We start from the raw sequence: 26604 nt of genomic DNA, 5'->3' as shown, positions 1-26604 counted from the left end.
CTTTTTTAGTATCAGAGTAGATGAGATCATCATTGCTGATCATCAGATCACTACTGCTGAAGTTTCTTCTTTGAATTTCTAATAGCTTGGAAACCTACGCCAAAAATTTTGCTGTTTGTCCCTGTACCAAGATCTCTCTGTCCACACCAGGTTCTCTCATACTTTGATCATTACCAACTCCACTTAAACTTTGCACACAGGTATTTTTTTTTCCATGTCACTTTGCTGATATTGACTAACTTCACGTACTTCCCTTTTTCTACCACAGACATTCAGTTTCTCAGACTTTACTCAACTGTTCATTCTGCTGACTTATGTGACATCGACTTCCCTTGTGGAGACAAATACCCCGCTGCAATCACCTCCTTCTTCTCTCTACCCTCTAATTTTCTTTGTACTTTCCTCCACTCCTATCAAGTGGGAGAAACTTCTTGTCAAAACCCAGAGAACTGCTGTTATATCCTGTGCCTCCACCTGACTTAACAGACATGAGGAACCAATTGCTTTCAGACACCATCAACTGATTCACTGTTTTTACACTGACAGTCTATACTAAACCATCCTGTTACTAATATTACTCCATCCGACCAGCTGTTCCGTCTACTTGCTTGTCAAATCCACTTGTTAGAGACTGCCTCTTTGAGCATAGGCTCCTTGAGATGGGAACACAATTGGCTATATGGTTCCATAATGTCAAGACCACCCTGACTTGACAAAGCACGGAACGATTCTCGTCAATAAATAATACTGATTAGGTAATGCTTGTCCTAGGAGCTGTACAAGTATTTATTAAAAGTAACTATTCCTTCACATATCTTACTGCCTGACTTTGAAAAACCAGGGACTTTTAAGATTAGGAAAAAACCTCTCCACTTTTCAGACAGTCTTGTTGCTCCAAGACTAATCTCTCTTCACGGCTAGAAGGTAGACTTTCTGCCAGAGTTTACCGTGCTGACACAAAGCTTTTGGAAGCAATGAAAGAAATTAAGAATAAAAATACACTGAATATAAAGCAAGAAGTCTGACTGCAGCATGAAAGATTTTTAAAGCTACTGAAGTATAGCAGTTAAAAACACTTAAAGACACACGAAGGTTATTAATTCCACACTCATTGCTCAGGTAAGTTTGTTTCGTCTGTTCTATTTAGCAACATGAAAGGTTACCAGCATTAGGTTTCTTGCGGATTTTGATCTAAGGAATCTACCTGATCATACAGGTGATAAGCAAGCTCTCCCATACTAGTAGAATAATTCCAGGAACAGAGCTGGGTGTTAAGATACATCACAGTCACAGAGAAATGCTGAGTGCTAGAAATCTCTGTGAAATAGGAGGGGAGAGGAAGAACTAAATAAAATACAGCTAATACTGATAGATGATTACTCACTAAAAGGCACAACCATTCTCATCGATATTCTCTTCCTTTTTCCCCTAGGAACATCTCTACAGTCTGACACCTGCAAAAAGTGTTCATTGTCCCCCTTCCTTTGCACCCACACCTGGATACAAAGCGGCTGCTCTTTTGGCAGAGAAGAAATGGATGAGAGTTTTCAGTCTACTGGGACTATTCTTTAATGGCATTCGGAGACAATGAGAAGATGCATGAAGCACTCCCTTCCTTGAAGAATTGAGCATACAGACAAGTGGAATGTCAAAGCTCTCTAATCTATTGCCCTCATCTCTGAGTTTTTTTTACCTATGGTAGCATAGTTCCAATAATTTGGCTACCTTTTTGATACCCAGACAGTGTGTAGATAATTATTGTTTATGCATCAGGTCTAGCTGTCCCAAAAAGAAAGAAAAAAAAAAATTCTTTCAACTTTCCTCTTTCTTCCCCCATCTTCCTAAAACTCTCATTTAATCAACTCCACAAGGACATATGATACAATGACCTGGAGGTGAAAGATTCTCATTAATAATAGAATTTGTCTGTTTTTGACTAGTTTAAAATGCCATCTCTCTTTTTTTCCTAATTGCACTATTACCTTGTCATTGTGCCTTTCATTCTCCATTTATAACCAGATCCCCTAAAGTGCCTCAGGTGAGGGACCTAGTTGGATTCTCATGTATCTTCTTATCTTACGGGTATGCCTGTGCTCGGCCCAGTCAGTCTCAGATGTCTGGTCAGCACAAATATCAATAAGCAGACCTCCCACCCTCCCATTCATAAATGGGGAGAATACAACATCCTGAAATTTCACACTCTCTCAAAACCTGTTTGGGGAGAAGGTGGGTTACATGAGAACAATAAAGTTTTAGAGGTCACTGGTATCTATGACAACTATTTGTTTTGCCTTCCTCCTCCAGCTGTCTTTTTTGTATCCATCAGCATCATAGCAGACTTCGAAAAGTCTGAAGATGCTCACTGTGACACATTTTCAGTAGCATATAGTCAGAATTTCATTTCTTCAGAGGCCTGAAGATGTATTGATGACTACTTATATAATTTACTAGTGAAACTACAGACTTTTAGCAAACCTAGTATATTGTTGGATATATATTAGTTTTATATATATATTATATATTAATTATATATATGTTAATATATTCAGATTCAAGTGTTTTTACCAAAGAATTAGAATGTTTCAAGTAAAAATGAGCAAAACAACGTATTGTCTCTTACTCTACTGTTTCAACTCACTGAGTTATTTTGATTGAAATTCTGCACAAGAAATATACTTAGAAGAGAAAATGGCTCTTAAAATACAGCTACATTATAAAAGTTGAAATCAGATTACAGGAACTGTTGAGTAATCTTTATAATAGGAAGTATGTATTTTATAGCAAGCTTATATGAATGCATGTATGATATGCAGGACCACGCGGATAATGGGCATACACAGTTGGCAGAGAACTGAGAGAAAAATAATGAAAATATGGAAGCTGACTCCTAGATAATTAGAAGAGGAAACTGATGGAAAGGACATAAAAAAAACAAGTCCAAAATTAAAAGACTCTTTGTTTTCTGTATTTTTGTGTCTGCAGTTTTTTGAAGAACATTTTTGTTTGAGAATATAGCATTTCACGTGCGTAGTTGTCTTGACTACACAAACAAACTACTCTTACTAGGTTAAGAGTTAAAGCAGTTTGTTCCTTTCTTAAATCATTGTAATTTTCCTTCTCTGTAGTAACAAAGGTTTAGAGAAGTTTCATATTTTTTTTTAACCTGATCAGGTCTTGGACTCTGCTGTTGAAGGCTTCCACTTGAGAGGATTTACTTTTTACTTCCTGTAATATCTTCAGTGCAGCAGAGTGGTTGTTTCCATCTGGGAAGCTGGAGATTAGACATCTGAAAATCACAGCAGTTATCCTCAGAAGTCCTGTTGTTAAACCTTCAAATACCTGCTTATTTGCACTTCTGCCTGAAGTAGCATTATGGTCATCTGGAACACTAACCTAAGTAAACAGAAGAAAAGAAAAACCAACCACAATTCAGTAGAAATAATCAAAGTTTGTAGAGAAACAGTCAGAAAGTTGCATATGAGTACACCAAAAATAATAATAAAGTAATAATACAAGCTGAAACAGAATAAATCAAGTAAAAACAGTGTTTAGTGTATGAGAACTGAAGGAAGCCTTATAGCAGTAGAGCATTTCATTAGTATGATTGTGGTGTTCTTATGCATACACAGGATTTTTGATGAGTCACTAGCAAAAAAAAATTATTATTTAAACTTGACTGCGAATACACAAACTACTGAGATGGTTCATTTTGACCACTACATTGTGTTACCACGAAGACATATTAAATATCTAGGATACACAAAGCATTCAGTAATACAGAGAAAAGATCGCTATTTTCTGTGGAAGGAATAGCATTTGCTGTTGTATTGTAATCCCCTACTTGACTCCGGAAAAACACAATGTACTTTCAGAAGGCTACTCAACCGTTTGAGTCCTGAACAAACAACCCTACAAAAGTGAGTATTTTGAAACGCTGAAGTTATTCTGACACAGCAGGTACAACTGTGGCTCTTCACAGAAAAAGACAATACACTTTGCAGGCAATAGGAATGATCTTTGCAATGAGATCTAATCTCCAATGGACTTTCTCCTTCATAGCAAAAAAAAAACCAAACAAAAAATTACAAAAATATTAACCTGAAGTAAGTGTCCTTCCAAAGGATTTTATGTGGAAGTTTAGTGTTAGAAAAATTACAGAACTTTTTACCAAAAAAGGTGAGATTGATTGTGATAAAACTCAAACCATAACTAAGAAAAAAAAAAATTGTATCTGGAATAGTACTAGTTTGCCCTTAGCAAAGATCATACTGAAGTATCCGAGCAGTAGGTACAGACAACCCACAAGAAGGCCACAGAAGGTGCCATCTGGTAACAACGGCAAAGGACGTTGGGGAATACAAAATGTTTCCAGTCTACAAGGAGGTATTCAGTTGTGCTGCTAGCTTCTGCAGAACTGAATTCAGAACAAATTATATTACCTGCTGAGGTACACAAAGAGAGTAATACATAGCTGTTTCAAGCCAGTGGTAGAGGGCAACCTTCACTGAATCGAGACAAATGAATTACGGTGGTTCCCCTTCACAGCTGAAAAAACCTGTGAGAGAATTCTCTTTTCCTAGTAAGTGTCAGAACTTCTCAGTCGAGCATTTTACTACTAAGGCTAACCCAAAGTAGCTAAGTATTTCAAAGAGCTAAGTACTCCTCAAAGGCAAGACAACCCTTAAGGCAAGGCTCCAAATCTTTCTTTGATTCACATGTGTCTTATCCATCTTTTTTTCAAAAAGAGAGAGAACTGCTAAATCTTCCGAAGTCTACAAAACCAAACAGAGTCTTGATTTCTTAAAAAATGAAAGGTAGCTGAAGTAGAAATTTCTGCCAGGGAGGAAGAGAAGGAGGAAGATTAAAAAATCCTATCTGACTGAATCTGATGAGAAGAATCCTTAGGAAAAAAAAAAAAAATTAAAAATCCTAAGGAACCATCTGAGAAGACAGAAAGAATTGCATAAATTCTAGGGCACAACCTGACATACTGGTCATAAAGGATGACATGAGTAATATAGTTCTAAAAGAAGCAATGGGAAATGCTTTCCACACACAAATCTCAAATTGGGCGTGGAGCAAGTCCAAGCACTTTAACGGATACCTTCACATCGTAACTGCTCAGGACAGCAGGAAAAACGTGTCACATGAATAAGGCTCGAACATCTCAATATAAAACATCACCTGATGACCACTGTACTTGTCCATCAGATGTCAGTCACTTGTCAAATCACGTGAGAAGCGCAACACGCAGTTGTCTCTGAACAGACCTCAGAGGAACGGAATCCGATTTTGCTAAATCATTAAACTAGAGCCCACTCCTAAAAAAGGCAGCAAGGTTCAGATGTATAACACGTAAATCTGAAGACAAATCTATATGCAGGATGTAGATCTGGAAGGAAATCCTCATGGGGAGTATAATTTTTTTTTTTTTTATTCTATTTTATTTTTTCATTTCTGCAGTCCAAGATAATTTAAACCAGCTGAAATACTGTTTGATCATAACAGGGCAGAAAGTGAAGTGTAGGTGGAAGTCCTGCAGTTTTACAGGCAGAATACTGGCAGCACAGATGCATCAATCAAGACAGAGGCCTCCCAGGTACATTCGTTGTGCTTAACGCTGCTGGACTCCACGTACCAACAGACCTCTGTGGAGGCACTTTTGTGAGACAGCTTGAGGCTTTCAACACTGTAATTAGTGATCAATATTGGCTGCAATTTTGTTTTCATTCCAGGTTAAAATCATTTACATTTGGTATATGCAAGTGAGGTCACAGAAAATCGTTCCTCCCAGTATAGGTATCAGGAGGGATTTGGTAACACTTGGTGACAAAGAACAACATGCGCATTTCTTTATTATTCATTAGCTCTGAGCCTTGTGTTGGTACTTAAAACTCATTGTAATAGTCTGTTTCTGGTGACGAGCCAAGTGAGCAAGTGAGAAGTCTTTAGTTGCTTATTCAAGTTCAATAGGAAAAATAATATTATGTTGCTCCAGTAACTTCTGTTGACTAAAATAATTCATGCCTAATGATTCTAATTGCCTACTGAAACAGATGGATTAAGCTTTGCAATGTATAAATCAATTTAAATGTGGCAACTTTGTACTAGGAACACCAAGTTTTAAAAACTGCTAACAAATGCTACTCACTGCTTTTTCACCTAAGATAAAAAATTATATATAACTTATTTCGTAAAAGATTTCATAATATTTTGTAGTAGAACCTTCCATTTGCTGAAATGAACAGTGCTATAAACAGATGTCTATTTTTGTCTTCTAGTTGAATGTCCATATAAGAACTATATTTTCTAAGTATATAGCCCTTAGCTACACAAGTTCATGCTTTAATACAAAACTGTTCTTCCTAATTTGTAAAATAAATAGATCTGGCACTCTTAATACACTCATTTATTGCAGAGCTCATTTTTCACATTTGATTTTTGGGGAAAGTGTGTTAATATAAAGTGAGAATAAATGTGGGTTTTATACTGGGTATGTGAAAGAGGAGATAGAAGGAAATACTGTTTTACAGAAAATGGGTCATTTTGAACTTAATTCCTACCTTTAGTATTTTCCGTTTATACGAACTCAAATGAGTTACAAAAGATCAGCTCTTTTACCAAAGAAATAATTAATGGGATAGTGTGAAAATGTGTTGAGATTTATGTTCAAAATTAATTACGGTGCTTGCAAAAGTGATGTATTACTTCGCTTGTTGATTATTATATCAAGCAAGGGGGTAGGAAATCTTAAGATTTAATAGTGTAATTATGAAAGCTTTCAAGCTCTGGTTTCTTTGTGTTGATTACACAAGGAGTTAATGATATTCAGAGAAACTGTGCTTGTTGAACATGGGCTTTGGATAAGTAAATGTTAAAACATTCCACAATTTTATTTCTGAGGTTTAATAGGCTTAACAGTTTAACTGACACAAATCTACAGGTACAATTACACACTTAAACTGACTTGTCAAGTATGTCGGTATAAAACATTTTTAAATCACAAAGGAAAATCAGGAGAAATGTAACTATTGTTCAATTATTTGACACACCCAACATCTCAACACTATTTTAGCATTTATGATGACTGCCTATGCTGGGCCTAATCAAGACTCCTACTTTCTTTAAATCAGGTCTTGAATCAGAACACCCTGATGACCAGATTCTCAGCTCTGGTACAGTCTCCAAACAACTGTTAAGCCATTCAGCAGAGAATTCCCCTTGTGTAGGGATTCCCTTGCTTGTGCAGAGCTACCATAGGCTCTTCAGCTCTGCCCAGCATCTAGGACTTAATCCTGCAAGATGTTGAACAATATGGCCCCAATCCAGTAAAGCACTTAGGAACACATATAATATAGCTGAAAATGTTACTCCATTCTGACTCATGTAACCCAAAGTACCTCTGCATATTAAAGCACTTTTTTGTTTGTGCCAGCAACAAAAAAATACAGTTTCCAGTTAGCAATGTAGAGCTCTGACACTGAAAACTCATTTATGTTTTTATTTGTCTCATAAAAAGCATAATCCTTCACAGCCATGAAGAATTTTAACATGGAGCTGCTAAACCTAAATGGAAAGTCTTCAAACCTTTTGAAGAACCCAATTTCTGTTCATTTGATCACTTATGTTGTATTCGTCTCCCATTAACAGTGGTGATTTTGTGCTTCTTGCATGTAAGTCATGGAGCTTGTCTCAACAACACTCTGGAAAATGTATACTTTCAAAACAGTATCTATAGGATGTCAAGACTTTCTATGTAGTAACCAGTGAACTAAAGAAATGGAAACAGAAAATTCTATGGGCTTAAGATGGTGCAGATGAAGGTTCCACTTTTTAAATTCCCTACCCCTAAATACTTTAGTATGTCGTTATTTCTCCTACCCCAGCCCTATTTTCAAGATTTACTACAAGATTAACACACTGGCTTCCTACTGAAGCAAAACATAATTTTTGAACAAAATGTAAGTTTTTGGTCTTTTAAAAGCTACATTATTAAAAAGAAAGAAAAAGACATGAAGTTTTTGTGCTTCTTTATGTTGCCAGCACTGACAATGAATGACCCAATCTACCCAAAGTAACTGAGGTACTTTTTTGCCAGCCTTGATACTTCTACGTTCTGGTCCTCAGGTCTCCAACTAGAACCCAAACCAGAGGGAGAGCAAGTTTTTTAGATCTCTTAGTGACCTGGAAGGTAGAAACTGCCCATACGGTCTCGTTATTAGGGGCTAGGAGTAGTGTCAGTGCCATAACAGCTGAACACTATGGAGACGGAATATAATTTCAAAATGGACCAGAACAGTTAAGAAGCACGGACGTGCCTGTAATTTTACAATTCTTGTCATAATGTGCAAACATAGTGCAAACAAAATGAAGCTGCCTTACTTGTGGTACAGAAGATTCAAAAACTGACCACAAATGGTTAAGAAACTAGCATAGGATAGGATGTATACTGCCATTTTGAAGCACCCAAATTAAATGGCAACACATTCCAGTGAAGAAATGGCGGAGAAAAATTACTTCACTGTGACTAGATAGCCAGATTAACTTAAACCCAATCAAAGTGATTGTACTCCATGAGTAAAGTTTCAGACACCATTTACCTACAATACAGTCCAGATTTAAGCACTGTATTTTGGAGAAGAAAAATGTAACGAGCAACTCACTTTTGATCTCTACATTTGATTGATCTCTATGTACATTGCAATGTTCATTTCACATGTTTTTATGTTCACTAATGATGCTTTTATTTACAATTTTCAGATATTATGCATTTAAAGATTGCCTTAAAAAAAAAAAATCATAGTGATCCAGTTTGTCAAAATTTCAACCAGAGCTATAAATGGCAACCAACTCTGGCAAGGCAGACTGCTGGAGAGAGACTGGCAAGACTTTCTTTTTTCCCCCTTTTCAATTCTGAAATCAAGCCTGTATGTTCCATGTTTACATAAAATTATCTACTTAAAGAATAAAAATAATCTGATTCTAGCCTTTAGCAGTTAATCTTAAACAGAAACAAAAACAGTCTAAAAATTTTATTGCATGTGCAGGATATTAGCAATAATGCACATGAATAAATGAAGTGCATATCAGTGACTATCTTCAGCCAGTCATTTGCAATTCTATGTAGTATGTAATTCAAAAACGAAGCAAGAAAGAATCCATGTAATTTTGCATATTTATGTGAACAAGGAACTATAACAACAAGAATGTCTCAATTTCTAATTCTTAATGAGTATTGATTTGCATTATGCTTTAACTGGTAGCAGCAGATATGCTATGATGCGAAAGATCTGAATGAATGAACAAAATCTTCTAAGAATTTTTACTGGACAAGGTGGTCTTGTGAAATCATAAAAGGACAGATATCCAAAAAAACCCCCAAACCCCAATCTGCTTACTAAACAGATAAGATTATTTACAAATGCAGGCACAGATATGTATGGTTTATATATATGGCTTTTTCAGATATCTTCATGGAAAAGTACACGACAGCTGACACTTGACTAGGAAAAAAACAACAACAACAACAACAACAAAAACTATCCTTACATGCTTACAGCTCCATGTAATTATTTGTTTCTCAGTATGAAACCTTCCAAAATATACAATTAGAAAAGTTTTCATTATTTCACAGCTATCTTCTAGGTACAGGAGACAAAGAAGAGCAGAGCTAGCAGTCTGTAGATAAATGAAGTTACAATATGAGCACACAACTTCTATGAACGTAGGTGGGAAGGTTTGATCCATTAACCACTGAAATCAGGAGACAGGCTACTACTGACCTCAACAGACACCAACTTAGGCATCACCTGAGCCGGTAAGGAGGCTAAGAAAGGTAAAATGGTAAGTAAAGTCTACAGAAGGTTTCCTACCAGTCTGTTTAGGTATGAGATAAAGAAAGGTCTAAACAGGACACTTTTAATAATTAACTTGGGCAAGCCCAATGTCACAAAAAACAAGAAATACACTACATTTGTTATTCTCCCATTTCCCATTGGTACCCAAGCTTACATTGGAGAAAAAAAATATTTTTGTGTTTGGTTTTTTTTTTTTTTAATAATTCTTCAAGTAATATTTTGAGGAGAAAAATGTTACACCTGTGTAAAGAAAAACAAACATTTTGTCACCAATGAGAAGTGACTGTTTTAAATTTTATTCTTTAAAATGTATAGCTCTGAGTTTTAGCAAAAGTGAAGCTGACATTGCATTCGATTTTGATGAATAAAAACAAAACTAAAACCACATTAAATTGGTTGGAAGTAACGTTCATACTTGCTGTATTTAAGAATATATTTAAAGGTTTCTCAAAACTGGATTCTTTCTGTTTCTGTATTCAGCAAATATTGGCATACTTGTTTAACAATTTGTTAAAACCTTGCAAATACACACTCCATTTATTACTTCTGGTATTACTTGGGGTTTATTTTCCAACAGTAAGTACGAATACACACAACACAGGCAAAGGCAGCATCATACAGCTCACCGAACTAGGAATACTGCAGGGAGTTAAATTCTTTGGAGGGGTGTCTTTTAATGTATTGTTATTCAGAGCTTGATCCAATTAAAAAAAGTGCTCTCCATTTGTCCATTTCTTTTTCATAAAGAAGAAAAATTCAAACTTGATCTATTATATTTTCAAGAGTGAAAAATCAGGGTTAGAAAAGCAGCACTGTATTTATTTTCTTGTACTTAAATATGTACTTCATGGAACTACGAAGATATCCTAGTTCAAGGGCCAATTTTGCCTGAAGAGAACATAAGAGACTTTATGCATAGGAAAGAAAAGTCCACTGTGAATCATGGGAAACATTAAGCTTTAATTACAGTTTTGCTGCAATTCAAGGGTAGTATTTGGCAACAGACTGAAAACAGCTCTAAGTGTAGTAAATTTTTCTTATGTGTTATCTCTGATCTCTAGGTGGCCAACATTTCCTAAGAAATACCCTCTGTATTTCTTCAGGAAAGCGCAGGCCGTTTGCACAGTGCTACACTGAGAAAAGGGAAGGTGTTTGGCACCAGAATGAATCTTGTCACTTGTAAAGTGCTGAAGGATTTCATCTCTTGTGTAATTACCCACGGAGCCTGTGCTCTGGCTCGCTCTGCAGAGAGCCAGCAGTGTTGTGACTGGCCCAGCACAATACATGCACCTTTCACTAAGTATATTTGAAATCTAATACCTGGAATCCTCTTGGAAAGATTTGGTGAACAATGAGCTGGCAGCTACTTAGAGGAGAATGCACAGGTTGCATTCAGGTTTTCTTTGTGTCAAGGACTTTCGGACTATCTTTTTTAAGTGTTCATCAACAGTCCTATGGCTTGTTGATTCTAACAGCGTCATTTAAATTATTTAAAGTATGTACATAACTTTTCAATTAACAAACTGCTTGGCTCATGAAAATACATACACACAATTTATAAGTAGAAAACCAAGACTAAATATCTTATGATAAGCAGGTCACTATGAATTAAAAATGAGTTTTCAAATAAAATATTTAATGACATTTCAAATTAAATGAAACACTGGAAAATTAAAACTTTCACAGTTAGAGTCCTGCCATTTAAGCACTTCAGCAAATCAAACTACAGCAACGTATTGACCTGACGTATATTCCTGATACTGAAACACGTAAGAATCAAACACACACGGACAACTTGTAATATTCTATACTTGAAGTATTACTATAGGGTGAATTAAAGAAGAAAACCTCAGAAATTGTTAAAGATAGAACACTGTCCACTCACTAGAGTTCCTGGTACATAGGCTTTTGCAGAACTTATTAGCATAAGCTAGTATATCCGTTTGCATAGAAATATAGTAGATACAGTTATCAAATACATACAACAAAAGAATATTATTCTTCTGAGCTTTTATTCTCATATATCTCCTGCTGTTCTTATACTCTAAATACTCTGATACATTTGTGCAGCATACAAACATTTCTAAATTAAAACTGGTATTTTACGTACCATAAACTGGTGTATCAACAGGTCCATTAGAAAAGTGATCTTATTACTAAAAAGAACATAGGTGCAGTTTTCTGCACAATTACTGCAGGCGAGGCTGTAAGCATTTACTGTATTGCAGAGTGACCTAAAAAATCAGAAGGAAAGAAAAAGAAAAATAAGAATGTTACTTTTTTCTTCAGTAAATTCAAAGCAAATAAATGGAAGCACACGAACCTTTCAGCAATTCACATTCATTTTCTTAAACCTGGGATTCCAAACAGAACTAAAAATTTACATGATGACCCCATCACTGAAGGTTTTTAAGAGGTGATTGGACAGGGTGCTAGATAATCTCATCTAAGCTCCCTTTCCCATGAAAGGTTGGACCAGATGATCTTTCAAGGTCCATTCCAACTTGGGCTATTCTATGATTCTATAAAATCAATTAAATTATTAATAATGTCAAAATAGTAAAGCCATACTTATCAGAAGTCATGCACTGCATGGGTACTAGACTCTTCCGTGTTCAAAATTTGGTTTACATCTAAATAAAGTGCATTGTAATATGCAATTTTGAAAAGCCTGAGCTTTTCTTGTGATATGCGATAGTAAAGGTATTTTCATAAGTACAAATATGCATATACATGCATTCTTAGTAAATTCATACATGCATTCCTAGTAAAAACCTAATATAAATTATGGGTGTACTACAAAGGCGTAACAAAATTTACACAGAATATCAGCTAATTTCATAATTTGGAGAGGATCAAGTAATTTGTACTGAGCAAGCAAAACCAAGGAGGTGAAATTCCGGTCCAGAAACTTCTACTGACATGCTGTGAACCACTGCTCTATGGAGCCTTTAAGTGTTAGTGTATAACTACAATAGCATCAATTGACCTACACCTGTGGCTGGTGGGCAGAGGTAACAGGTTTGCAAGAGTAAGAACAGAAAATCATAAACATGATGAGTCACAGAAAGCTCCAATGTACAAAAAATGCCCAGTTAGTCTTTGCATCATGTGCAGTGATTTCCATCTGCTCCAATTAAAGTGTTCTTCTCAAAACAGGATTTGCAGGGAAGGTGGGACCAGTCCTATAGTATATACTCAGAGAAGATAAATCTGACCACGGATACTACTATTTCAGAATAAACACAAAATTCATTTCGTGCTTACTACAAAAGCTACCATTGTTACTACACAAATACGCACACAGACACAGAACACAACTGCATCACAAATATATACAATAATAAATAAATATGGCTAGAAATTCAAGTTGTTTGTCTGAAGTAAACCAAAAGGAAAAGAACTTTTACTTTGTTGCGTTTCTTTTACATCTGAAAAAAATGTGACTAAGTTCAAACAAGCTCCATAAAAGAAAATAAATTGTGAGCACTGTGAAAAGGTCATACAAAAGTAGGACTGCGACAAACAAGGTATCATACGGAAATCATCAAAGCTGGTATTTAACATAACAAGCTGCAGACTAACTCAACATACTTATAAAGAAAGAGTTGAGTTTTATGCTTTATTTTTCTCCTAAAGTATTTTTTGAAACAACAGTTATTTATATAATAAGGAAGGCTGCTTTACTGATTGCTGTATTCATTGTTGTGACATCTGATTACTTAGCACGGCTCCCCAGAGTTGCAATGGAAGCATCTTATATACGTACATTGTATTTCTCAAGCCAGGAAAAGCTGGAAATGCTCAGAGGCCAGAAAATCTAGAGTAAAATTTTTTTCATTTGTATTTCTGGATTGTCTTTTCTTCAGCTTGAGAAATAATTTTGAATTTAAAAAAGAAGCATTACCTTGCTTGGTTTGATCTGTAAAAACATAAAGAAAATTTATACCTTTCCTTCATTAATATTCTGAGTATCACCATAGTACCAGTTATATTAATTTTACTGTACTGCTAATTAATTCTACTCCACTGCCTATAAATGAGTTTCAATCTGCAGTTCATATGATATGAAAACAATATTAAATCATTATTTATTGATCAAAGGCAGGTTAATTTTCACCTGGTTTACCTAATTTTTTACCCTACAAGGATAACACCTATACAAAATTGAAGTGGCATGCTTCATGTGCATTTTTTAAAACCTGCCTTGCAAGAGGATTCTCTTTTCCTATCCTGACAATATAAAACTATTCATTTCACTTTTCTTAGCAATGCTGAAAAAAATTTTCATTAGGCACCTACTTTTACTTTTCATGGAAGATTATTCCCCTGTTTAGGTGTGTTTACAGGGAGAGAGAGAGAGATATGAAACTATATTGGTAGATTCTATTTTCAGTTGAGAATAAAATGCTTTTAAATCAGCATCTGCCATTTTATCAGCTATTCTAAAATAAAGATTAATTCTATTTAAATATAAACATTATAATTTACCCAAAGTGTCAAATATGGACTTGGTAGGTGAACTCACAATTTTGACAGCATTTCAGAGCTTCTGAGGTGATTTACTTAATTCACTGCAACACTATTTTTTGATATATGGGACTCCTAATTCCTAAGTGGATCATTTATTTTACATTTGAAAACACAAAAACTTCCCACTTCATATATAGAACAAATTCCACTGTAATAATGCATCATGCTTTTGTATTTCCCAACTGAATCTCATGTCAGAAAAAGTACTTGCATTTTCAGAGACTCAAATAATGCATTTGAAAAGGTGGTGTAAGCAAACGGATGTCAAATTAATTTTTCGCAACAATAAAGAGGGTTCTTTTTAATTGGTAACATAAGCTTGCTAACTATGGTTCATCTAAATACATTCTAATCATGGCACACTCTGAACTATGATTCAGTTCCACAATTTTTTATAATTCAAAATTGGAAGTGTCAGCACAGAAGCTGTCCCCAGGTGGTTCACAGTGTTAAATGGCAGATTAAAGACAGCACAACTAATTTCTTTACTTTAATCTTATTAAGGGAACAACAGCTGTCAACTGTCACCATTTCTGCACAAGGCCTCTGAGACAAGCGCAGTGCTGTGAATGTCAAGCCAGAACTTTATTTAACCACCAGTTAAACTCTCTAGGATGAAAAACTCAAGACATTTCTTCTCATTTTTTCCCTGTTGGAAGCTCTAACTGCTCTTAATCCCAAAACTTTTATCTCAAGAGACATCAAAATCAGCTGAAATAGTAAAGTATGAGCCTCACATAAAGCAGCTGTTTATCGATTACTGATGTTGCTCTAAACTTTGTATCACACCCGCAAATCAGCTTTAAAGCTATGTTAGACAGCATGTATACTCAAACCACATAGTAAGTCTGCCCTCTGATGTAAGGCTTTCCTCTAGAGTAAATCCAATTACAAAAACACTCATTATGGTACACAAACTTTGATCCAAAAAAGAAATCTGTCTTTAAACTAGACAAAAATATGCATCTGTATGTTATATTTATTTTACATGAGTACAAAGAAATAGGAAGAGGATTCATTTTAATCAACATCTTCAAGCTAGATCTCAACAGTTTATATGTATGTACGTGATTTTCTTTTATGCTAGCACATCTTCACTTTCCTCAATTTGCCTCGTATAAACACGCTGACAAACTGTAACTTTTATTCAAAATACTGAGGCAGCAACAGTATCCAATCACGCAAAACTAATCCACCATAGGGCACCACGATACGTAGGCGAGAACTCACCGCTTATGCGTTATAAAAATCAGGGCATCAGCAACATGCAATAATTAACCTGTTTCAAGTGTAAAGCTTTTTCACATTACTTTCAATTTCTGAAGATTACAAATTAATGTACTTTGATTATCAATGAAGAAAATAACCCAAAACCTCATTTTTTCAGTGAAATAATACAAAACTAAACATTATCGGATTTAGGATGAGTTAATTCAGTAGCGAACTGTTCATTTTTTTACCAGTTCGAATATTATGCAGTACTCTGATGGGGAAAGAAAGTGATCAGTATTGGTATTTAAAAGCTGAGTTGAGAAGAAGTGGGAGGTGAGCTATTACTGAAAATGGTGTGCAGAATGGCTGTATAGTGGAATGGTTAAAAAAACACCAAGGTAAGAACATGGATTGAAACAACAACAAAAAATTGTTTTTCAGATAAAAATACCAATTTTAGGTCTTGAAGGCTATACAGGCCCTTATACTTCACTCATGCGGCCTATTATACCATCACGAACCCTCAAAGATTCATAATCAATTACTATTTTGCCTGTATTTTATATTATTTAAGGATGTCTCATTAAAAAAAAGGGCTCCAGCTGAAGTCTAGTCACAATTAATAGAGAAAAGACAAAATTCAGCACGAGTTCTGCTTCAAGACACTTCCAAAAAGAGACTGGAGTTTGACTCTGAAAAGTCACTGTACTGATGAATAAGATATCACATGACAAGGGACAATCAAACAATTAATTCACCCCAACATTTACAGGTGTGATACAATCTGAAAGTCATCTACAGAATTTTTCCAGTGCTTATCTTATCAATTGTTTCATCGTGAGATCTGGCTCTCAATCCGAAAGTTTCGTACAGAACTCCTTTCAACAATAAAACTTGTTCCTATACTGCACGGGAGGGCAATATTGCTTTATTCTTGAGCGCTGTGAGCTTGAAATCCAGCTCTGAGACAGACAGCAAGAATACATCACGGAAAGAGACAGATGCTGCAGGTTTCAGATGTTGAACTTGCAAAGAGTTCATTCTCTTTAGAGTATCTTTATGTCCTCGTACCAACTGCTAGTTTGTAATGAATGTTTCTCTAGAGGGAATAACCTTACAAGAAAATACGAAAGCTTGTTTTGCACTTCACGTAAAAAAATTTGTGAGCAATCCTATAGAACTGCATGAAAAGTAACAGTGCAGCTTAAGAAATATATGCTCATAAAACCAATTAAAAATTACAAAGAACAAGCTATAAAACCAGTTCTCAGCTCAAGATAATTCTAACTTAAAAAAGTAATTCGTATCAATGCCATCCATAATATTACGCGGGCACTACTTTCTGCTTTTTACCTATACAATAATGGTTCAAGCTTTTTTACCCTGATAATATTTATTTTAAATAAATGATGCAAGAAATTATGTAAATAGAGGAGATACATTATAATTAAACTGACCTTAATCATGTCTTAACTTGTAACAAAAGTCCTCCTTTGTTCCTTATGCAACTACTGCTAATTTCTATTTAAAAATGTTGGTTACCCAAGGAACTCAAAGTATGTCACAAATGTTAATTAAACAAACTCTACAAACCTCATTTGTTAGCAGATTTGTTACAATTTTCAAGGCCAGTAACATGTCATGGCACAAAGGGCCTAAATGAGTTGCCCATAGCAAACATGCAAGGCAACACAGGGGATGAGAATCATCTTCTGGTCTTGATCTTAAGTCATTAAATTGTTATGCTGTGCAGTTCCCATTTGCTTTTCAGTAGAAGCATAAGAAAAATACTATAAGACTCTGAAACCGCTTGAAATTCTGCTGAATATGTCTTGTTTTGTGGAGAATTGAACAAATTCAGGAAAATTACAAAATGCTACTTTAAGAAATAACGCGGCTGGACGCTATTTTGTATGTTAACGCCAATAATAAAACCTACTATAATCCATTGCTTTCTCTTTCCCTTTTTCAGCGATTTATTTGAAGGGGAGAAAAATTGCCCCAACACCAAATGTATCATCTGTCTCATAAATGTCACATCTTTTTCGCAGCATTTGCCGTCCTGCTGGTCTAACTACCAATCTGGACAGTAGTACAAAACAACAGGCATATTGTTAAATCTTCTCATAATAAAGCTTTATCTTGTAGACATGGGATTAAAGTTCTGAGCTGCACCATACTGCCAGGATTTTGGAGAAAGAGAGATGTAGATAATAGCCCACGTAATCTCATCACCTACTTGTAAATAGCTTATCCTCATCACAAAACAACAGACAAATTCCCAATTGAAGATGAATACAAATGGTTAAACATTGCAAGAGCACACAAACAATCTCAAGTACAGTAGTGTCCTTTAGCAAAACATATTTGGCTAAGGGAATACTGGAGGGCAATTAATGAAAGATCTTAATTCAATTTCTTTCCACAAGGCTTTGTTTTGTCTTTAAGCAGAGAAAACTGCTGCTTCGCTAGATTCAAAGTTTAAGAAGTCAGGATGTAACTTATATTAGCACAGAAGAAAGAAAAATAATTTCAAACTCATTTCAAAAATTAAATGAGGAAAAACGTGATACAAATTTTCTTCATTTAAAGAACTAAATATATTTTATGATTATCCTTTGGTTTTGAAACTCTCTCAAACATTCTGTATTTAAAGCAACACATTTGAAGCATTTCTCTTAAACACTTTCAGTGAGACCATATAAATATGCATTAACATGGTTTCTCTAAACCAGCCACGTTTATGCCTTTTTCAAACTGCTCACAGAAAGTCCCACCCTCCCGCACAGTTGCTTGCTCTCAACAGTCGAGTTGCAGGGTCTGCACAAATATGTTCTTCTCTATCAGAACGAACACCACAGAAACAGTAACGAAGGAGGCTCTGCATCACATGCAGCAACACCAAGGTCACTGTGACACTTCTAGCAGACTCTAGACTCTGCAAGTTAGACTCAAGCACTTAGACTCTTGCAGACAAAAACTGCATGAGCAGGTAGCTTTAGAGCAAGATCCTGTGTCAAAGTACGTGCAACTTGATGTAAACTTCCAAACTGCAATACTTTCAGATGCCTATAAACCTCACTACTTGGTATACTTTCACAAATGCCATGAAATAAAAAACAAATGCAAAACATACCACCCAAATAAAATGAATAATGTGGCCTTAACGATACTTTGGTCTATCAAGAAATGGACAAGTTACGCAATAACGTGTATTTTCTTCTGTAAGAGTTAAGCTTTTGTCCAACATCCAAACTAAAGGCCAGCTAACGGCAATTTTTGGTACAACACTTCACTATTTCAAAAAGAAAGAGACATTTGCAACTCAAATAAATTATGAGAAAGAAATTAATATTTGATATAAAAGTATTTAAAACAAGCTCAGTGTATCAGCTACTGATGGACTGTCTTACGATCCAATGACTAAAACAAGATGGATGTTTGCAAAAAGGGCACAGTCTAGTGGAAATTCTGCCGCCTTTACAGAATTTAATTTTATTATATTTTTCATCTTTACCTGAAAAATGCACTTTCCATATACTCGTATAAAGAAACGGTTAGGAAAAATATACATATCCACAGTTTCCAAAGGTGAAAAGTATGAATGTACAGAGGATTCACGTGAAGAATAAGTGTAATTTAAAACGCTGATTTTCAAGTTATTATTTGTATTGAGAGATTTCTAGGGGCGAACAAAACAGTTATTTTTCCAAGAAAAAGGCTTTCAACATTTCTATAAGGTAGTACAGTTATAATCAATAATCTCCTCATGAATTCATGCACGTTTTGACTACTAGACTTTGCCCTCTGCAACTCTCCACCTAGCACTGGTTGCAGAGTGGCCTTCAGTCTGTTGCCCAGGACCTACGAGAGCAGCTGCCACCTGCAGCAGGCTGCTCAGCTGCTTCTTCCTTCTCGCACAGCTGCAGCCAAGGCACTGCAGTTTAACAGGGATGCTCACAGACCCCTAAGTGCAAGATCAAGACCATCTTTTCCCCGGGCAGTGTACACCCTCACAGAGCTGTGTATACATGGCTGTCATGCCTCTAAAGAGATGGAGGCATTTGTGAGCCAGGAAGGCAGCGTTCAGAACAAAATGAGTTAAAATATTAACTTCTCACCACTGTACAAGTTAAGGAACAGATGTACTGCAAAAAAAGTCATATGGGGAAATAGATGATTTTTTTGGAAACTTTGTATTTCAGGGGCTTGAAGCAGAGATTCATGGATGCCTTTCAGCAGTGAAGCCCTTTAAAAAAATAAATTTCCTCAACATTTTAATATTTTCAACATACTTGTAAAAACCTGGTCCACCAATTACCACTTTCTCTACATGTAGGGAATGCTGATTAATTACTCTATTTTGATCAAGTGATAAGACATTCAGTTATTTGGTTAGACATAATACATTTAAATTGGTCTTTCCTAGAGTTGCAATTTGTTTTCCTTGCAGTCAAAAATCAGTTATTCTATTAATGTTAACTGGAGACTGCAACTTGCTGTAAAGCTGAATCAAATGATGTATTTCAGCAGTGGAGCTAAGTTCTTCAGTAGATTTTTTTAACATACAAAGCTGCCAGAATAGTTTATATTAATCTCTTTTCTGCCTTGATTTCTTTTTTTCTGTATTTCTTTTTTCTGTATTTTTTTTTCTGTATTTCTTTTGGAAATACAGATAGTTGAAAACTTGTGTTAATAAAACATTTAAAGAATTTTTGAGAGGTTTAAAAGTTCTTTTTATAATTCAGTCACAAATAGGCTCAGGAATCTGAGAAAACAGTTATACTGGTCTGAAATAGATATGAGATAGACAGTAACTGTCATACAGGGGAGAACCTCTGATAAATCTCCTCGGATGTTTTTTCTGTTATACAAATGTTGCTGACATGGGGCTTTACTTAGCAGCACACAAGTTCCTTTGAGAACTAATACATCCTCATACTGTCTAACAAACTTTAAACAAAACGTTTTCAGTAACGTAAACACAATATTTGCAAACCTTCTCAACAAAGGTTGCCAAAGTGAGATTATTCCTAAAAGGAAAGAACAAAAATCAAAGATGTATACAAGATGCACATTCTAAGAATTTAAAGCTAAATTTCAGCTAAGCTTTACATGGCCACACAGTGCAGCCCTTTCCCCTGCAAAGTTTCTCTCACATTGATGAGGATAACTCAAAATTAGAGCCTCTGCAAATTAATGAGTCCAAAGGCTGCTGCTGAGCTGCTGTCCATAGGACCAATTCAGGATTGCTCATCAGTGGAGCTGGCTGGACTTGCAGCAAGTGCATTCTGCATGACTTAGCAGGAAGGTAGGAATATTATTCTCTTTGAAGAGCCAAGTTAAGATATTAAAAGCACGCTGTTTTCTTGGTGTTCTTTCCTAGCACTTCACACCTGTCCCATAACATATTAGTGGACAGTTTTAATCCAAACCCACACAACGTAGTGCTTAAATTTGAATTACTACAACATTAGAATATATATACAAACAAATGATGACAATGGTACACAACAGTATATTCCTGGGCTTGGTTCCTCTTGTACTGAAACTGTGCTGAGCTCTGCTCTGAAAACACATATGTGCCTTTGAATGGATAAAAATTACAGTTAGAGATTAGGGAAAAAAGCATACCAGTTTTTGCAGGCATTCTGTTTAGTCACCACATTCTTTGGGGGGCTTAGACATTTAAGCCCTTCTATTCTTATGTGCTATAAAGAGGAGTTCCTCTAATCCACAAGAATTTTGATTTACCTGTTTGTAGAAGCCCTTTCAGCTAGCAGTATCTTACAACTGTTTCATTTTAAAAGCGGCCAGGCTCCAGTGAATTACCACCCTTCAAAAAATTCCCCCACTTCCCACTACAGATCTTTACAGACTAACTTCAAAAGATATGTACCATCCTCTTCTGTTTAATACAGTTTTCTCTTTTCTCATTTTGTACAACTACAGATGCCACCACTCAAATATAGCTAGAAATCAAATCACCAAGTTAGAAAACAAGAGGTTGAGTGGAAATGTCTTTCACCTTCCATGGTAGTGTACAGTACAGCACCATTTTTTTCTTTGAAGTTCAACACTGAACTGTAAGAAGAAGCAGCAGTGAAGCAGCAGATGTGAAGCAAATATTCCAAGGGGCAAATAAAGGACCACTCATACTTACTTAAAAGGAATCCGTGAAACCGCATTCAGATTGGTGGGAGAAGTCACTGCTTGAAGAACATTTTCAAGGGCAGTCAGTCCTCCTGCAGCCCGAAATGCTATCTGATCTGCTGTATTCTAGATAAACAGAAACACAGAAGAGAACCAACAGAAATTAAAGAAATTCCTATATAAAAGATATGCCCGATAGGCAATTGTCCTGAGTTTTGCCAATGTAGAAAATCCTTAATACATGTATTTATCACGTTGAACACCTCTGAAAAAGAGGATTTTACTGCCAATGCACAGGGAGGAGTATTCTTTAGAGCAGGAGTTGAAATTCTCAGGTGCTACTTTTTTTAAAGATCATCTATACATATCAAATACTATAGAGGTAATACAGCTGAATACCGTATTTTCTGTAATGACTTATTGTTACTGGTATTTTAATTTTAATAAAGTTAATCTTTATCTGTTGCTGTTATCTTTGTAGCTATACTTTAATATACTTTTTATATGATTTAAAGAATATAGACAATCTCTGGATGGGTACTTCCTCTTCCTTACAAACTTTTGGACAACCTCCAGGCTTGTTCCCTGATTTGTTAATTTTATGCACAAATAGCTTAGGTGGATCACTTTAAGACATGAGTACCATCACTACATTGATGATACCTGGTTACGTATTTCACAGAATGTGGACTCTAAGTTCAATCACTGCTCTGGAAGAAAGCCTGACAGCATCACCAGTCAGATGTCTTATTTTATCCTTAATCTTGGGAAGACAGAAGTGTTGCCTGGCAGACGCTGTTGAGGATGCAAGTTGGTTAGATCTTCTGACTCCTCAAATTAATTGCTTGGAGTTTAAGAATCAGGTTAAAAATCTGGATGTGATTTTTGGCAAGTGTTTCAGTTATGGGAAACTATAGAGGTGAAGTCTGAAAATGTCAACTAGATGACTGGTGTACTTTATCTCTTTGGCAACTCCAACTTATTACTCCTTCAGGTCCCTTGTCTAATCCACTGCTTGCAGCTTATTCACAATGCAGCAGAATGAATGAATATTTTTAGCTTTGAGGTATGACATTCACATCCAGCTTGTTTTGCATTCGTTATGCTATGTTGCTGGTTATAAATGGAAAGATTAAATTTAAACTAGTTTTGTACATGTTCCCAGCTTTCTAAATTAGCTTTTCTTTATTCTAGGTGTCCCCTTTGACCTTCCACTTAGCCGAATTTTACACTTAAATACCATCCTACCATTATTCCCACAGTTTGCAAATCACTGAGTTTTTACCAGAGCAGGTCCAGGAGTTTAGAACTTACTCATGCCCTCTTCCTTACATACAAAATTGGTTTTATCTCCTACTGTTTAAAATAAAGCATGTAAGATCTTTTTCTTCTCTACTTTTAAGTTGCTGATTTTGTGTAGCCTTATTGGCTGTTTGTATTTACTCATCTTAATTTTGTCAATGATGAGGATAATCTATTGTTTTTGGTTTTTTTTTTTCAGTGCTGCAAGCACTTGGCATGTGGAAAAAAAGAGGAAGTGCTCTATAAATACAATCATTATTAGTCCATAAAGAATGTGTTATACTATAATAGAAAAAAAATATACTGTGTAACAGAAAAATATGGTGACTCTGGCAATGAAATCTTTCTTTGAACAATTAGAAATATAACTGAGCAAGATATAATATGATTTAGAAGAGAAACATTTTTCTCTCTGAGAATTACTTTAATCTGTAAACACAAAAGTACATATCTTTTTTTTTAAATCATGCAACTTTCCATTAAGTTTCTTTCAAACAAACTTCTATATTCTATTTAAATTACTTGTTCCAAGCTCCAGAAAAACTGTTTAAACAGGGAAGTCAGATATTAAAAAATAAACCATTTTCCACAATTAATATGAACTGCATGTAGATTTTTAGACAGCCAAAAGGTTTACCTTCAAACGAGTAACTAACTTCAAGTGAATGGAAATCTGTGTGCCAACTCACTAGGCAGTGAAGATAATCAACCAGTGATTTCCTACAGGTTAACTAATAATTTCTATCAGTCAATTTTAGTCCTGTTAGCCTGGTAAGTGTGCCTTAACTGAAGAGTTAATTTTGAGTTTCACTCGCATATTCCTCCTTTACTTCCTCTTCCTTCCAACTCAAAGAAAGCGGGGGGAAAAAAAAAAAGGCAAAAAAGCAAAAAAAAAAGAAAAAAAAGCCTCCTTAAGCAACCCTTGTTTTGGGACCTCTGCTACAACACAATACAGCAACTGCCTGCCTCCCCTGCAATGCTTTCCACCAGCCTCCTGATAGAGCTGTAAGGAAAAGACAACCAAACAGCAAAAAAAATAGTCCTGCCACAAATCAGATGACATTATTTGAGCACCTTGGCTTACGGCCACAGTTCTCAAACTTTCCCCTCTTCCCCTCCCTGCTCCACCGGTGCTGCAGAGCAGTTCAGCACCTCCCAGACAAAGCCTGGGGCCTTTCTGATATAACAATTTTCACTTCAGCTTAAAACTTCACAAGCGTAAAGAGAGATTTTTGCTATTTCAAGTATGCGTTTTCCTTGGTATCCAACATACACACATAACCAGTGAAGAAAAACGTGCACGAGGATTTCTGCACATGACTGGCATGCCGGTATTGCAGCACACAAAAGAGAAAGACATTTATGTGACCCTGCTGATTTATTTGCTACAGCATATTTGTTGGTGCTACTCCAGTTTTAAATGTGCCATGCACTTCCCACTTCTCACTTTCCCTGTTTCTCATGGGAGATTATGCCACAACCTATTAGCTCTTGTGGCAAAGTCTTTCCTGTCATTTAGACCAAATACGCCCTTTCTCTATTTCATCCCATTACTCTGAGTTATATCCCATTTTATTACACTCATTTTGTTTCTCCCTTAGTAATTACTCCATTCTTGAAATCATACATTGTTACATCTTCCCACTTGGCTTGTTTCTTAACTCTATAATATTCATTAATGCTAAACTCATCCTTTTATTTTTTTTTCATGTAAACTTATCTGTGATTACCTAGTAATGAAGTGTCCAGAAAGGAACTTCCCCCCCGTCCCCCAAATCAGTCACCACAGCCACACTGAAAGAAGCTATAATGTCCCTCTATTCTGAGAGGAGATCTTCATGTATCTATTTAAAAAGAATATTAATCTTTTGAAGCTGGTTGATTTCCTACATGGTCTCCTTCCACTTCCATCTGGAACATCACTTCTTTTCAGCATCACTTCTGTAGCGAGAGAGACTTTTTTCAGAGTGCCTGTTTCATTTATGTCTAGTACTTTGCTAAAATACAAGCATATTTTGCAAAATACAAATTTACATTTTAAAGAACTTCCTTTACTACTACAGTTTTCTATCAAGCAGAAGTGAGTTTGTAATTTCTCCCAGTTTTATATGATTTAGCTCTATGTCCTCTCTAGATTACTCATAAAAATTAATGAGCATTTTGATGCTTAGCCATCAGGGAATAAATCCCTAACTATGTGCAGCAAAGACAGAGGGGAAAAACCTTAAATAAAAGGAAGAAACAAACCAGCAGCAAAGTTGGGAAAGATACATGAGCACAGTATTTGTTCACCGTGTTTACAAAGGTCTATAAAACTGCCACTTAGGGATTACGAATATCCTACTTTTGGCATGATATTTAATATATTTATCTCCAAGGATTCTTCCAAGATGGAGAACTCCAAGAGCTTTTAAGCCATTGATTGAAAGGCAATGTTGATTACCCAAGTAACTGCTGGTACACAGTGCCTGTGAATGACCCTGGTCACCACGCAAGTGTCCTGCTTTCAGGAATCCCAGGTTCAGGCACAGTTCCTTGACCGTGGCCTTGGGTCAGTGGAGGTCATGGGAACCGAAGGGAAAACATGCCCTATCCACAAAGGAGCAGAAGAGACACTTGAATATTGCATTACGGACGTTTTCAGAGTGAATACCGTGTGACTCTGGTTCCGGAGGAAACAGTGAAAAAAGGAATTGTGCACAAGCAGCTATCCACAATACGAAACCTCATATTGATGAGCTGTGTATAAAGAACGAACAGTATTAAATCTCCCCCGATGTTGAAAAATACTGTCATTCTATCTCTGAAGTATAGCAGCCAAATAATACCAAATTATTTTAAAATATGTCTGAATTAAGTCCTACTTGAGGTGATTTTCAAATTTTGAAGTATTTATATATTCATCTAAAGAAATCTTTCTTAAAGCATAAACACACGGGAGCAGGCTATCTTGTCCAATTTGTCTTTCTTTCTAAAATTAACCTATATCCTTCAAAATATGATCTAAATTCAGTTAATGTTCTGTAGTGCTAAAGCTTTACATTAGCTGATACATATTAAAGCATATTAGAAATTCAAAAGAAGTAGACTGCGGCATGTAAGTTATTCAAAGCCTTGCTCACATAATATTCTTATTTAAATTGGTCCCCATTTGAATCTATGTCAGAATGAAAAACCCATTCAGGTAACTACGACTTTTACTCTGACAGCACCCAAGGCACTGAGTAGATCAGGCACCACGTGATGAAAAATGACAGATCCTGTAGGGAGTAAATATTAAATCCCTATTTGGAAAGAGCATAAACCAGTGTGGCACGTTTTTGCTGCTCAAAAGAATCCTCCAGACGTCTAACTTAGTCTCCCAAATTACCTACCTAGTTGTTTATGAAACCCATTTCATAATTTCACTATAGAAACTGTTCTTCGATTGGCTGCATATTTAGACTGGAAAGGTTATCCAGCAAAGGCAATCTATATAACGGGATTCGTGTTTGTTTAACAAAAGAAAATACATATACATCTGGTTTTCAAACAGTGTGTGAAAATT

General features: G+C 35.7%; 1 protein-coding gene across 2 annotated transcripts in view; it reads right to left on the bottom strand.

Moving 5' to 3' along the window:
- SCAPER (S-phase cyclin A associated protein in the ER) overlaps window positions 1–26604 on the bottom strand; it is a 168083-nt gene that overhangs the window by 35878 nt on the left and 105601 nt on the right. For both annotated transcript variants that reach the window (XM_082321353.1, XM_082321354.1), the window contains exons 24-26: window positions 21766–21881; window positions 11968–12091; window positions 3164–3393 (exon numbers count right to left, since the gene is read on the bottom strand). In XM_082321353.1, coding sequence (XP_082177479.1) covers window positions 3164–3393; window positions 11968–12091; window positions 21766–21881 — 470 coding nt within the window. The remainder of the gene's footprint in view (window positions 1–3163; window positions 3394–11967; window positions 12092–21765; window positions 21882–26604) is intronic.

This window comes from Platalea leucorodia (genome assembly GCF_965183815.1).
Source record: "Platalea leucorodia genome assembly, chromosome: 9".
Taxonomy (NCBI): domain Eukaryota; kingdom Metazoa; phylum Chordata; class Aves; order Pelecaniformes; family Threskiornithidae; genus Platalea; species Platalea leucorodia.
This window is presented reverse-complemented; position numbering and strand designations above follow the sequence as displayed.